Source organism: Clarias gariepinus, chromosome 17 (assembly GCF_024256425.1).
Source record: "Clarias gariepinus isolate MV-2021 ecotype Netherlands chromosome 17, CGAR_prim_01v2, whole genome shotgun sequence".
In the NCBI taxonomy this organism is placed as follows: domain Eukaryota; kingdom Metazoa; phylum Chordata; class Actinopteri; order Siluriformes; family Clariidae; genus Clarias; species Clarias gariepinus.
Genome location: NC_071116.1, coordinates 2,708,246 through 2,721,443, shown reverse-complemented (window position 1 = coordinate 2,721,443; position 13,198 = coordinate 2,708,246). Strand labels below are relative to the sequence as shown.

General features: G+C 40.2%; 1 protein-coding gene across 1 annotated transcript; it reads left to right on the top strand.

The window, feature by feature from the left end:
* Nucleotides 1–5,260: 5,260 nt before the first annotated feature.
* Nucleotides 5,261–9,552, top strand: smfn (small fragment nuclease). Its single transcript, XM_053475752.1, has 7 exons — nt 5,261–5,521; nt 7,116–7,199; nt 7,311–7,388; nt 7,494–7,605; nt 7,701–7,809; nt 7,904–7,957; nt 9,135–9,552. The coding sequence occupies exons 1-7, from the start codon at nt 5,261–5,263 to the stop codon at nt 9,259–9,261; spliced, it is 825 nt and encodes a 274-aa protein (XP_053331727.1). The 3' UTR covers nt 9,262–9,552.
* Nucleotides 9,553–13,198: the final 3,646 nt, after the last annotated feature.

Genomic DNA, 13,198 nt, shown 5'->3' with positions numbered 1-13,198 from the left:
CTTGATGTCAAGCTGTCACTGCTAAATATTGAAGAAGACCAGGAATTGGTTCTTTGTCTCTTCAGAGATCAAGAACAGCTCTCACTTCTTCACCACACATACCAAACCCTCAACACAAATAGGCAAATGTACAAAGAACCAAAAAAAAAAAAAAAGTCTGGAATATCAGGCCAGGCTCATTGACATGCCATAAAAGCCCTCTTCCTGAGTTTTCTGGGAAGAGCAGACAGTGGCTCTCCCTCCTGAGCACTGCACATCAAAACACCATTTTTTTCACTGCTTAACCCTCTGGAAATGTCACGGACTCATCAGTAAAACATTGAGAACAGAGTATTTTCACTTTCACAGCCTGAAAATGCCATCACCGTCTGTGCAAAAGCTTCAAGGTAGCGAGTCTGTTCATGTGTGCACGACCAGGAGCTAGTCTTTAGTCCCATATAAAAAACTCAAAGCTAAAAACACAACTGAGAATCCCATAGTAAATGTCAAAAACAAGAATTTCTCTAGGAAGTAAGTCTAAACCAGAGCAAATAGTTTTTCATCTATAACTGTATACAGCTGCTGCTCATTTCCTCCCGCCACGCTTGACCATGAGAGAAAGGGAAAAGCGACCGGGTCTGTATCGCTGCGATTGCGTTTTTTTTTTTTTTTTTTTTTTTCTTATCTGAAATATGACATTCACTGTAGAATTCGGACAGAAAGCTCAAATCCAGACGTTATTTCCGCTCCAACCTCAGAAGCCTGATAATATCTCCTCGCGCAGTTGTGAATGGTGCAAGCTAGCGAGCGAGTGTCTGGAGATAAAGCCGGCTAGCAGGACTGCCTCTGAAAGGAAAGATACAAACGCCAACGAACAGCTGTTAGACTCTGTTTCTGAGATTGCTACAAGAGCAGAACTTCACCTCTTCCACATAAAAGATGAGAAAAGGTGGACGAGGTTTGCGAACAACATCATCAAAGTTCACAACGTAATCGTAGTTAATACAGAGACTCTCCCATCATCAATCATGGGCAGTTTGTTTACGCTGATAGTTCCTGGGTTTTTTTTTTGTTTTGTTTGTTTGTTTGTTTGTTTTTTTGCAGATACAGGTTACAAAAGTCTTGAATTTTACACTAAGAAGGTTCAAGCACTCCACCGTGCAATCATCTTGCTTTTTAGCAGAACGCTAACCATAATAAACACTACAAGCTCAGTAGTAGAACTACTCTAGATTTACAACTTGAATATTTTTGGCTTGCTTTATCAGAAACACTAAAGTATGAAAATTTACTGTTTAATCCAAAATACCGTTTGTTTGTTTGTTTGTTTGTTTGTTTGTTTGTTTGTTTTTTGGCTAAAATATTTAATGTGATAATTGCTAAGGATGCTAACTCAGCTAATACTCATGTATTGTTTGTATTATATCTTTAAGTGTTATATTAAATCACTTTTAACATTTTAAATGTTGCTTATTTTGGAGCTTTTTTAATTTCATAATTTTTTTAAATCAGTTTTATTTCATATTATTTCATACACCCAGTAAATTTATTCACATCGTCCATGCTTCAGGAAAATCCAGCTCAGTCCAGTCTACTCATTCACACATAATTAGTGCTGTTTGTTTGGTCCGATAGGCCGAGACTAATTTAATGTCTCCGCATTCCAGCTGTCCAGTAAACTCCTCATCCAGATGCTGTCTCTAATGGACTTTGGCTGCTGGATTTGCACCTGAGCCAGAAGGACACTTTTCCATGTGGGTGAATGAGTTTATTTTGAGAATTCAGATGTGTTAATTTAGTGAGCTGGACGTGACACACTACCGCGAACACGCTTTGCAGCAAATATAATGTTAATTTTACTCTTTCATGCAACATGTTTTTATTATTACCGTAATTAGTGTTTTAATGTTCTACTTTTGAAAGCATTTTATTATCATGTAAATATTTGGATTAGATGCGACCTCATGTCTGTGACATTGCCTAGTGTAGGACATGAGGGAGATATGTTCTGAGTGTTGTAGAAATGATAATGAAGATGATTAGTAAGGCTCTACTGCCATCGTGTGGCCATAATGAAAATCACAGGCTGTTCTCACTGAGTAAATAAGTAAAATAATGTTTATTGATATTATGTGGTAATATAAGAAAAAGACAACATAGAAGACTGTAGTTTTTATGGTTTGTTGTAATATATCATTATTATATTAGTATGAAAACTGATGGAATAAGTATAGCACTTTTAACAAGAAGGTGTAAACATTACATAAAATCTATTAATTATTAAACAACATAATTCTACAAGTGAATACATGGCTGGATTTTCTTTCTTTCTTTCTTACTTACTTTTCATCATGTTGTTTTTTGTTGTTGTCCTTTCTATTATTATTATTATTATTATTATTATTATTATTGTATATTGTTGTTGTTGTTGTTGTCTTAGCAGCACTGTAGTGTAATGGTTAGCACTGTGGCTCAAGGTTCGATTCCCATCTCGGGTCTGTGTGCATGGAGTTTGCATGTTCTCCGCAGGCTTGGTGAGTTTCCCCCGGGTGCTCCAGTTTCCTCCTACAATCCAAAGACATGCAGATTAGGCTGCTGGCCTCCCAAATTACCAGTAGTGTGTGAATGTGTGTGTGTATGTGCACAAAGTCTCCTGGCATAGGCTTCAGGCCTCCTGCGACACTGTATTGGCGATGAGTGAGTGAGATTGAGTGAGTAGTAATGCTCTAGCGCCATCATGTGCCCTTAAAAAAGAACCACAAGCTGCCCTCACAGCAGAAACTTAAATTAAGTTGAATGATTTTACGAGTGAAACTCGATTAGAATATCATGCAAAAGTTTATTTATTTCAGTAATGCAACTTAAAAGGTGAAACTAATATATGAGATAGACTCATTACATGAAAAACAAGATAGTTCAAGCTGTCATTTTTAACCATTGCAGAAAGACTTCTTTTTTAAAGGCATATTTGCACACCATCTTTCCTCCAAAAATATCAAAATTTCTCAATTTCTTAAATGTTCTTGTACAGTATATTTCTATTTGTACAGTATATTTCTATTTTTACTGTATGTACAGCATATTTCTATTTTTAGTTCTATTTTTCCTAGTTCAATTTAATTTTTCATATTTATTTCTTATTATAAGCTTTAATTCTCTTTTTTTCTTCTGGATCACTGGCGGTCGTATAAGCATTTCACTACATTTCGTACTGTGTATGACTGTGTATGTGACAAATAAAATTTTAATTTGAATTTGATTTGTCATAATTGAGATGATTATGGCTTACCGCTCATGAAAACCCCAAATCCACAATCTCAGAAAATTAGAATATTACATGCCATTAATAAAACAAGGATTATACATAAAACATATCGGACCTTTGAAAAGTATATGTATGCATATTTACTCAGTACTTGTCTTGAGTTTCATCTTTTTTCCACGTTTTTAAGAGGTGTTTAGGAGCAGTTGGCATCCATCCACCTAGGGACCTATGTAGTCCAACTACCTGAACAATGGTGACCATTGTATTTATTTCCATTTTACAAACATGGTAGGAACTCAATTCAATGTTCACACGTTATGGGCAATTTATTTGGGAAAACCAGTTAGCCTAAGCTGCATGTTTTTTTGTTTGTTTGTTTTTTTGCTGTGGGAGGAAACTGGAGTACCCAGAGGAAACCCACCAAGCATGGGGAGAACATCCAAACTTAATGTACACAGACATTACACCAAGTAGAAGTTATGAGCAGTTATGTGTCAGATAATTACTCCCATTTTTGACATCCTACTGCACATGTGTCAAATTGTGGGCGCGTCTTAATTCAACCACTGGACTGAATTTATTGTAACTTTTGCAGTACTTAGACATCTGCCTGAAGTTTAACTTGCGCCATAAGTGACATCAAAATGTTGAGTAAAAGCATTAATAATCTACTTTAAAATAAGCTACTACTGAGATACTGGCTTTGTAAACACATACCTGCACCAATGGATATTCATTAGAAAAGCTAAACTAAATATTTTTATTGGGATTAGTTCACACTTTCACTGAAATACCAGCGCTGAAGTGGTACAGTATAAGTAAATTTTAATGTGCTGGAGTCGTTTTAAGACAAAGAATGCAGATGGAAGAAGGACAACTTAGTGTAAACAAGGCGTAAGATACTCAACCTTACAGAATGGGATTTCTTCGTATTAATAAGTTAGACAGAGAGTTCTGCTGTACAGAAAGACACACAGACGTTACATGTACGTTACATTAATCCTTTAACCTCATAACTATTTCTACAAACTCCTTTCTCGTCAACAACAGATACTTATGCAAATTATTATTATTATTATTATTATTATTATAATTATTAAAAACTAAAGAAAATTAAATCAAGAAAGGTTACCCATGGTCCTTATTTGATGGGCCATATTACCTCTTCAAATTAAATTATCATTAAAACTATCACTATTACATACTTAATAACGCTATTTATATTTTTAACAGATAGATAGATAGATAGATAGATAGATAGATAGATAGATAGATAGATAGATAGATACTATTAAAAGTATATGTGAAGCTTTCTTTTTTTATATTGTGGTAAATTAAACTAAAACTACACCCTATACTCTCTCTCACTCACTCACTCACTCATCTTCTATCTCACTTTATCCTGTATTCAGGGTGACAGGGAGCTGGGGTCTATCCCAGGAAACTTAGGGCACGAGGCAGGGTACACCCAGGACAGGGTGCCAATCCATCGCAGGACACACACACACACACACACCCCAATTCTGACACTACGGGCAGTTTTTTTTTTTTTGGGGGGGGGGGGGGGACGCCAATTAGCCTAACCTGCACGTCTGTGGGAGGAAACCGGAGTACCCAGAGGAAACCCACCAAGCATGGGGAGAACATGTTAACTCCATCCACACAGTGATGGGAATCGAGCCTGGCCGGGAATCGAACCCAGACCCTGGAGGTGCAAGACAGTTATTAGTGTCTCATTCTTCAAGGGTGCCATTAATTTTGAAAGAGACTGCATTTCTCTTTCGAAACACAAATAAACGTAACTACAGTTTGTAAAGATGCATCAAATTTAGGCTGTTTAAAAAAACAAACAAAAAAAAACAAAGATGTAAATAAAACACACCAAAAATAAATACAAGTGTACCGCGGAACTACAAATCCCAGAAGGCAATGTTGGAAACCGTCGGTTTTTTACGTTACTTCAGGCCGTATGCTGGTTCTGCTTTTACGACACTCGAGAGCGGAAGTTGGCAGTGAATGGCGGCGCTGGTGAGAAGTGCATCGTGCGCGCGCCGGGCTGCTGCTGCGCTTAGTCGGGTGGCTGCTGGTTTCTCTCTCAGGACTAAACTACAGAAACCTGGATTAAATCCTCACTCATTACTAATCCATCATCATCACACACACAGAGGGTTATTCACAACGCCCCAAAATCAAGCGGAAATGTCTGCTACATCATCCACATCATCATCATCTCTATCTGAGACTATGAGCCAGAGGATGGTCTGGGTGGATTTAGAGGTAAACAATCACATTTATTAAGTTCCATCATACACTTTAGTCCAGTGTTCTGTTCTAGAGTTAGTCAAGTTAGTGTTTTATCCTGACACTGTGTTATTCTTGTCTGACAGATTGTTCTGTCACGTTATTGTCCTCTCTGTCTCTCTGTCCTTTACAGTCCTGTCCTCTGAGTCAGGGTTCAGCACATCTGGGACATCTGTTTAATGAAATTATTCACATATATACTAATGTCTCAGTGTAAAGTCTGAGAGAATAACACTGTGTTGTGTTTTCTGTCTCTCCGTTTCATCCTTGTCCTCACATAAGACCTAACTGCGGAAATGCAAGCTGACGTGACCTGAGAACGTTCCAGACCGAAATGCTTCCCGCCCTCTATTTAGGCCTTCAGTGACCGACTACTGAGTCTTAGGCTCAAAACCATAGGCTCTGTGGAAGGAGGGATCAAAAACACCAATGCGTGGCCTGGAAAAGGAAACTCGGTTCCCTGCTCTGATTACCGTTTCATTAGGAGGCAAACGTGAAGCACGGGAACGATCATGGAATAGCAACGTGCAGGGAACAGCGCAGAGCCCTGGAAATTTACAGAATAGTGAACTGTACCGAGCGCGAAGAGCGGGGAACGCTGGAGGGCACGAAATATGGAGGGAAGAAAACACAGAGAAAGTTCTTAAGTGGAGGAAATGGAGAACAGCACTGAAGTGTGGCGGAGTGCTGGGAAGACCAGAAAATAATACAGTAGATGGAATGCCCAAAAACTCAAATATTGAAGAGTAGGGAATATAACATGCAGGGAATGTTGAGCTGCGTATACTGTATTGCAGGGAATATAAAATGCAGGGAATGCTGAAGGGCAGGGAATATAAAATGCAGGGAATGCTGAAGGGCAGGGAATGCTGAAGGGCAGGGAATATAAAATGCAGGGAATGCTGAAGGGCAGGGAATGCTGAAGGGCAGGGAATATAAAATGCAGGGAATGCTGAAGGGCAGGGAATATAAAATGCAGGGAATGCTTAAGGGCAGGGAATATAAAATGCAGGGAATGCTTAAGGGCAGGGAATATAAAATGCAGGGAATGCTGAAGGGCAGGGAATATAAAATGCAGGGAATGCTGAAGGGCAGGGAATATAAAATGCAGGGAATGCTGAAGGGCAGGGAATATAAAATGCAGGGAATGCTGAAGGGCAGGGAATGCTGAAGAGTCCGGTCTATAAATCCAGTAAATGCTGATGAGCAGGGAATTGTATAATGCACAGAAATGCATAGTGCACGGAAAAAACACAACACTGAATAGTGAAGCACAGCGAATCCTGAAGAAGACGGAATAAAGATGTTTACACGATACAAGGCTCTTCAATAAATATCAGTGTTTTTGTTTCCAGATTATCTTCCCTTATTTGATAGTCGCAGTGTGACTGTTTACAACTGTTTATTAGTAATGCTGACTAGAAGGAGTCTTCATAATACATAAGTGTGTGACGCCCTGCATAAGAACAGCATCAGTCAAATAAGAATCACGTGTGTGTGTGTGTGTGATGTTTCAGGGCCGTTGTGGAGTTATAACCTTCCTGTAACCCTTGGCTTGGCTTTCTTTCAGATGACGGGACTGGATATAGAAAAGGACGAGATCATCGAAATGGCGTGCATCATCACCGACTCGGATCTCAACACCATTGCTGAGGTAAAAGCAAAGAGGTGTTTCAACATCTTCCTTTATAATCAGACATGAGAAGTGTCCCGGGTTCGGTCGTGTAGCAGACCTGCATGACGCGCTCCGTGTTCACTGTTTCAGGGCCCTAATCTGATCATCAAACAGCCCGACGAGCTGCTCGACAGCATGTCAGATTGGTGCAAGGAGCATCATGGGAAGGTACATGACGAGCTCATCATGTGCATTTTGTTTTAAGGGTGTGTGTATGTGTTTGTGTGTGAGAAAGAGAGAAAGAAAAGACACGTTACTGGTGATTGTGTTCAGTCAGGGTTGACACAGGCGGTGCGGGACAGTAAGATCTCACTGCAGCAGGCTGAGTACGAGTTCCTGTCCTTCATCAGACAGCACACACCTCCTGGACAGTGTCCTCTCGCTGGTAACACGCGCACACACATACAAACACAAAGTCATTCGTCATTGGACAACAAATGTATGTATGAATGAATGTATGTAATGTGTGTGTGTTCTCAGGAAACTCGGTGCATGCAGATAAGAGGTTTCTGGACAAGTACATGCCCCAGTTCATGCGTCACCTCCACTATCGCATCATCGACGTAAGCACGGTCAAGGAGCTCTGCAGGTGTGTGTTTGTGTATGTGTGTGTGTGTGTGTGTCAGTAAAAATAACCTGTGATTCTAGTTAAAAGTGTGCTGCGTTTGTCCTTACACCTTTAGACGCTGGTTTCCGGAGAAGTACAAGCAGGTACCTCAGAAGAAAGCTTCACACAGGTTAGTGTTTAGAAACACAGACACAAAGGCCACGCCTCCTTTATACTGACTGAGACACAAAGGCCACACCTCCTTTATACTGACTGAGACACAAAGGCCACGCCTCCTTCATACTGACTGAGACAAAAAAAAGGCCACGCCTCCTCCATACTGACTGAGACGCAAAGGCCACGTCTCCTTTATACTGACTGAGACACAAAGGCCACGCCTCCTTCATACTGACTAAGACACAAAGGCCACGCCTCCTTCATACTGACTGAGACACAAAGGCCACGCCTCCTTCATACTGACTGAGACACAAAGGCCACGCCTCCTTTATACTGACTGAGACACAAAGGCCACGCCTCCTTCATACTGACTGAGACACAAAGGCCACGCCTCCTTCATACTGACTGAGACACAAAGGCCACGCCTCCTTCATACTGACTGAAACACAAAGGCCACGCCTCCTTCATACTGACTAAGACACAAAGGCCACGCCTCCTTCATACTGACTGAGACACAAAGGCCACGCCTCCTTCATACTGACTGAGACACAAAGGCCACGCCTCCTTTATACTGACTGAGACACAAAGGCCACGCCTCCTTTATACTGACTGAGACACAAAGGCCACGCCTCCTTCATACTGACTGAGACACAAAGGCCACGCCTCCTTCATACTGACTGAGACACAAAGGCCACGCCTCCTTCATACTGACTGAAACACAAAGGCCACGCCTCCTTCATACTGACTGAGACACAAAGGCCACGCCTCCTTCATACTGACTGAGACACAAAGGCCACGCCTCCTTCATACTGACTGAGACACAAAGGCCACGCCTCCTTTATACTGACTGAGACACAAAGGCCACGCCTCCTTCATACTGACTGAGACACAAAGGCCACGCCTCCTTCATACTGACTGAAACACAAAGGCCACGCCTCCTTTATACTGACTAAGACACAAAGGCCACGCCTTCCTCGTTCTAACAGACACAAAGCCATGCCTCCTCCACAGGAACACAGAGGCCACACCCCCTTTATACTGAGAGACACAGTATAAATGCTGACTCAGACACGAAGTACACGCCTCTTTTATTATGACAGACACAACAGCCACGCCTTCTTAATACTGATTGAGACACAAAGGCCCTTCACAAACTTCTGCTTGTAAGTTTTCTGTTTGTTTTGTTTCAGAGCGCTGGGTGACATCCAGGAGAGCATCAAAGAGCTGAGGTTTTACAGAGCGAACATCTTCAAAACTGAAGGAGAAGAGAGGAAGAGGAAGATTGTTGAAAACGGAGAGAGCAAACACACAGCCTAAAAGACACCTGCTACTGCTCTGGCTTCGGAGAGTGACCTCGACTTGCATGTCATCTAGAGCCTTCTGTGTGTGTGTGTGTGTGTGTGAGAGAGAGAGAGAGAGTGTGATTTCGTGTACTTTTTTTTAAGCACCTGCGCCTGGTTTAATGCATTCTTTTATGTCTCATCTTATTGCTGCTAAAGATAGGAGCAAAATTCTCTTACAGGTTTGTTTATGAAATGTTCTCAGTTTGTTCGTCCTTCCGTCATGTTGCTGTTTCGCTGTCGCACAAATAAAAAATGTGAACACAGACCGTCCTCGCGTCATTGTTACAATGTAAATTTAGACTTTTTTCTTTTACTTTGAAATTGTGGATGATGTACACCAGGTGGCAGTATCGACTGGGAATCGACTAAGCTCACCTGAAATAACCGATTCTTTTAACTCTCTGGTTCTTTCTGGTTTTTAAATGCAGATAAACATGGTTTATGGTGTAAAGTACATTTTAAAAACATGCAAATGATACATGTGGTATTTTCTAGTATAAGGTTTTTATAAAATGTACTGTACATATAGTAAGAATAGTGCAGAAAGTACAAAAATTTAAATAAAGTAAGGCTTAAATGATGGCAAAGTCTTTACATCCTGAGTGAAAAGTTTTGAGAATGACACAAATATTAATTTTTTAAAAGTTTGCTGCTTAATTTTTTTTTTCTTTTTGTCAGATGTTACTTAACATAATCGATAAGTATAATTGCAAGCATTTCAAAAGGGTTTATATTTAAATTATACAAAAAGACCTAAAAACACTGAAGCAGCATACTTTGGTAAAATTTTAATTTGTGTCATTTTTAAAACTTTTGGCCACCAAACTAAAACTTTGATCCAAGCAAACAGCATGATTTGTTGCATGGTTTTTAAGCGGCTGTTTATCAAAAGAAAAAGTATACGCCTCACACCTTCCACAAAACATCCATTTTTCATGTAAATGCATCACTTGAGTTCTGAATTGGATCCTGTTTTTGTTTGAATGTAATAATAATTTTTCTTTATCATGTGTATTGAGAAGCAGGTGTGATAAATCGATCCGTTATGGATCCATAAACTCAACAAATACCGGCACGGATCATGTCTGAGAAATCTCCTCCGTCGTGGCTTAATTAAACCGCAGCTTTGACGAATCGCTGACATTTACTCTAATTATTGAACGTTTATGAAATATAGCCTTGATGAGCAGCAGAGACAGGAAGTCTGGTACGGTTGAATAAATGTCATCTGTTAGACAGGAGTCTGTAAATTAGACAGCTGTCACGTTATCTTTATTGATAGTTTATATTCTAGACAAGCCAGAGATCATTGATTAATTTTATTTAGTGAAAGATTTGTTCAAATATAAAGCAGCCAGAAAAAAAAGTACCGTATGTAAAGAATTTCCGTTCAATTTCCCTGCGCGCGCACTCAGCTCAAACAGGAGCTTCAAATTATTAATCAATTTACAAGACAAAAGTTAACATTGTTTACAAAAAAATCTCGAACTGAGAGAGACCAAAGCGTTTTTAAACATGGTCAACTTTCAGGTTTTGCAGCATCTCACAAGACCAAGACTTCCCACAAGCCAGTGCTAAGCTAAAATAGCTTCAAGCATTTTATTTTCAATGAATTTAATTTGTATTATAGATTCAACAGCCATAACCTGTTTTGGGGTTTATGTGTGGTATAATTTGCCTCCAGGGCAAACTTGAACACAGCTAGCTCATCTCCATTTGCAATAAGGGATTGCGCGGAAAAAGAAATGAAAAGTCTTAATTGTGTACTTACTGTAGAGCTTCACCTAGCATTTGGGATGGCGCTACTGTACCACATGACCATTTCCAGAACGTAGCCTCTTGTTAAATATACAGGAATAAGTGGATTAGATCTGAGTGAATCACTAAGTGCATATATCAGCTAGCATAGCACATAGCACCCAGTCTATTAATATATTAATAATGCGATGGAGAATGCTGCATGTTTAGCATTCGCCGCTTTCCATGATGTTAACAAGACACCTGTTATATTGTTCTTTACACACCGTGTGACTAGCCTGAATTCCTTTCATATCCTTTAAGGCCCCTGGTTTAAATGGGAGGTATTTATGGTACGGACGAGACAACGCCACGGGGTCAACCTGTGCTTTGCTATTCGTTCTGACGCGCGGATCTGACTTATGACTTACTGTAAATCTGCTCAATGTTAAAGAGATCTTATCATCAGCGATGTGGAAAGTGGTGCACGCCAGTCAACCTGTTTGTGGACATCCATGACCCGTGTCTCTGCCTGACGACTGTTCCATATTTGATGCTTCAGTGGTTCCAAGCCTGATGATGATTGGTCGATGCAGAAACCAGCCTTGATTGTAATTGCATGTTTATTGCTGTTTTGTTATTGATTGAATGGATGTTCTGAGTGTCTCATTTTTTGTCAAAGCATTAGCACTTGCAGTATTGAACTCAAGAAACTTAAATCATTAACTATTGCTTTGAATGAATTTTGAGTGTTAAACTTTTAAGTGTAAAAATTATGCTTTATATATATATATATATAACCGATTCACAGCATGCAACATGGTGGAGCAGTGTTTATTACTGTAGCCTTGTACCTTCAGGGTCGAGGGTTTAAATCCTGCCTGTGTGGAGTTTCCATGTCCTCCCCATGCTTGGTGAGTTTCCTCCCAAAGATATCCAGATTTTGGTAATTGGTGTTTCCAAAGTCCTCATGGTTTATATGTGTGTGTGCTTGTTCCCTGTGATGGTTGGCACCCTGTCCATGGTGTACCATGCCCCAAGTCCTCTGGGATAGGCTCCAGACCTCCTGTGATATGATGGTATAGAGAGAAATGAGCCAGTCAGTTGTTTTTTTTTATTACAGGCGTACACAGGTTTACACATAAAAATAGGCAATCATAAGGATTTCAGTGACAAGGACCAAACTGTGATGGCATGAAGACTGGGTCTAAACCCAATACTGCAGCTCTGGTGGGATGTTTGCAGAGGTCAAAACCATCCGAATCCAGAGTGAGGTGAAGAGCTCAGAAAATCACTTTGGAGCCTCACATCCAAGCTACTTTGAGTTTTTGTCATCTAGTTTACCAGGACAGTCAGGCACAAGACTTTCTATAGTGTTTATCCTGTGTAGGGTCTCATATTAAACATATTGTAAAAAATATACTCTTTTTTTTTTTTTACACTTTTTGGGAAAATATTTAAAAAAAAATTGGCTGGAAGAAATGTAAGTCTGAAGTAGTCACTATTTTTTTTCAACTTTTGTTTTTCCTTTATTTGTGTATTAAAATAAATGCACAGGATTTTCTTTTACTTACACTTACCTATTTAGAACTGAAAGTCTAGCTTAACTCTCTCCTTGGCGTCTGGGATTCCATGGGTGATTTTGCATTCTCCTGGGAAATGTAGGTGGCATGTCTCTCCTTCGCTTTCTCTCCCTTTCCTCAGAACATCAGAAGAAATTACATCCCATTGATTTTGCGCTTCTCTGAGCTCTTGAGGTTCAGGTTGAGTAATGGCTGCCACGCTCAGCGGGCTGCCTACCACCACGCTAGGAGTTGGTGGGCAAAAAAAGTGCTGATCGGCGTTTTCCGTTTTATGGGATTGTCTCGTCCTGTAAGCGACGTTATGGATTGAATATTGACCTGCGCTCTCGGGCCAGCGATGGCAACGGAATTGAAGCATACGCGTTCTGAGAGTCGTGACGGAGGCCTCGGCCGAGGAGACGAAGCATAAAAGGAAGCACTGTCATGTTGGTGCATTTATCATGTGAGAACTTGAGGTTACAGGACGCAACAGGAAAGTGTTTTCATGGAGGCTTTTCCAGGAAGCAGTGTCAGAGTGTGTAGCAGTGGTGAGAGCACCATGAGACCAGAAATTTCATCATCTAAAGATCTAAAGTCTAAGCACAAGTAAAC

Coding starts and splice junctions, on each gene's coding strand:
- smfn (XM_053475752.1), top strand. CDS start 5,261: ATGGCGGCGCTGGTGAGAAGTGCATCGTGCGCGCGCCGGGCTGCTGCT. Junction 5,522..7,115: donor TGGTCTGGGTGGATTTAGAG/GTAAACAATCAC, acceptor GCTTTCTTTCAG/ATGACGGGACTGGATATAGA. Junction 7,606..7,700: donor TGGACAGTGTCCTCTCGCTG/GTAACACGCGCA, acceptor GTGTGTTCTCAG/GAAACTCGGTGCATGCAGAT.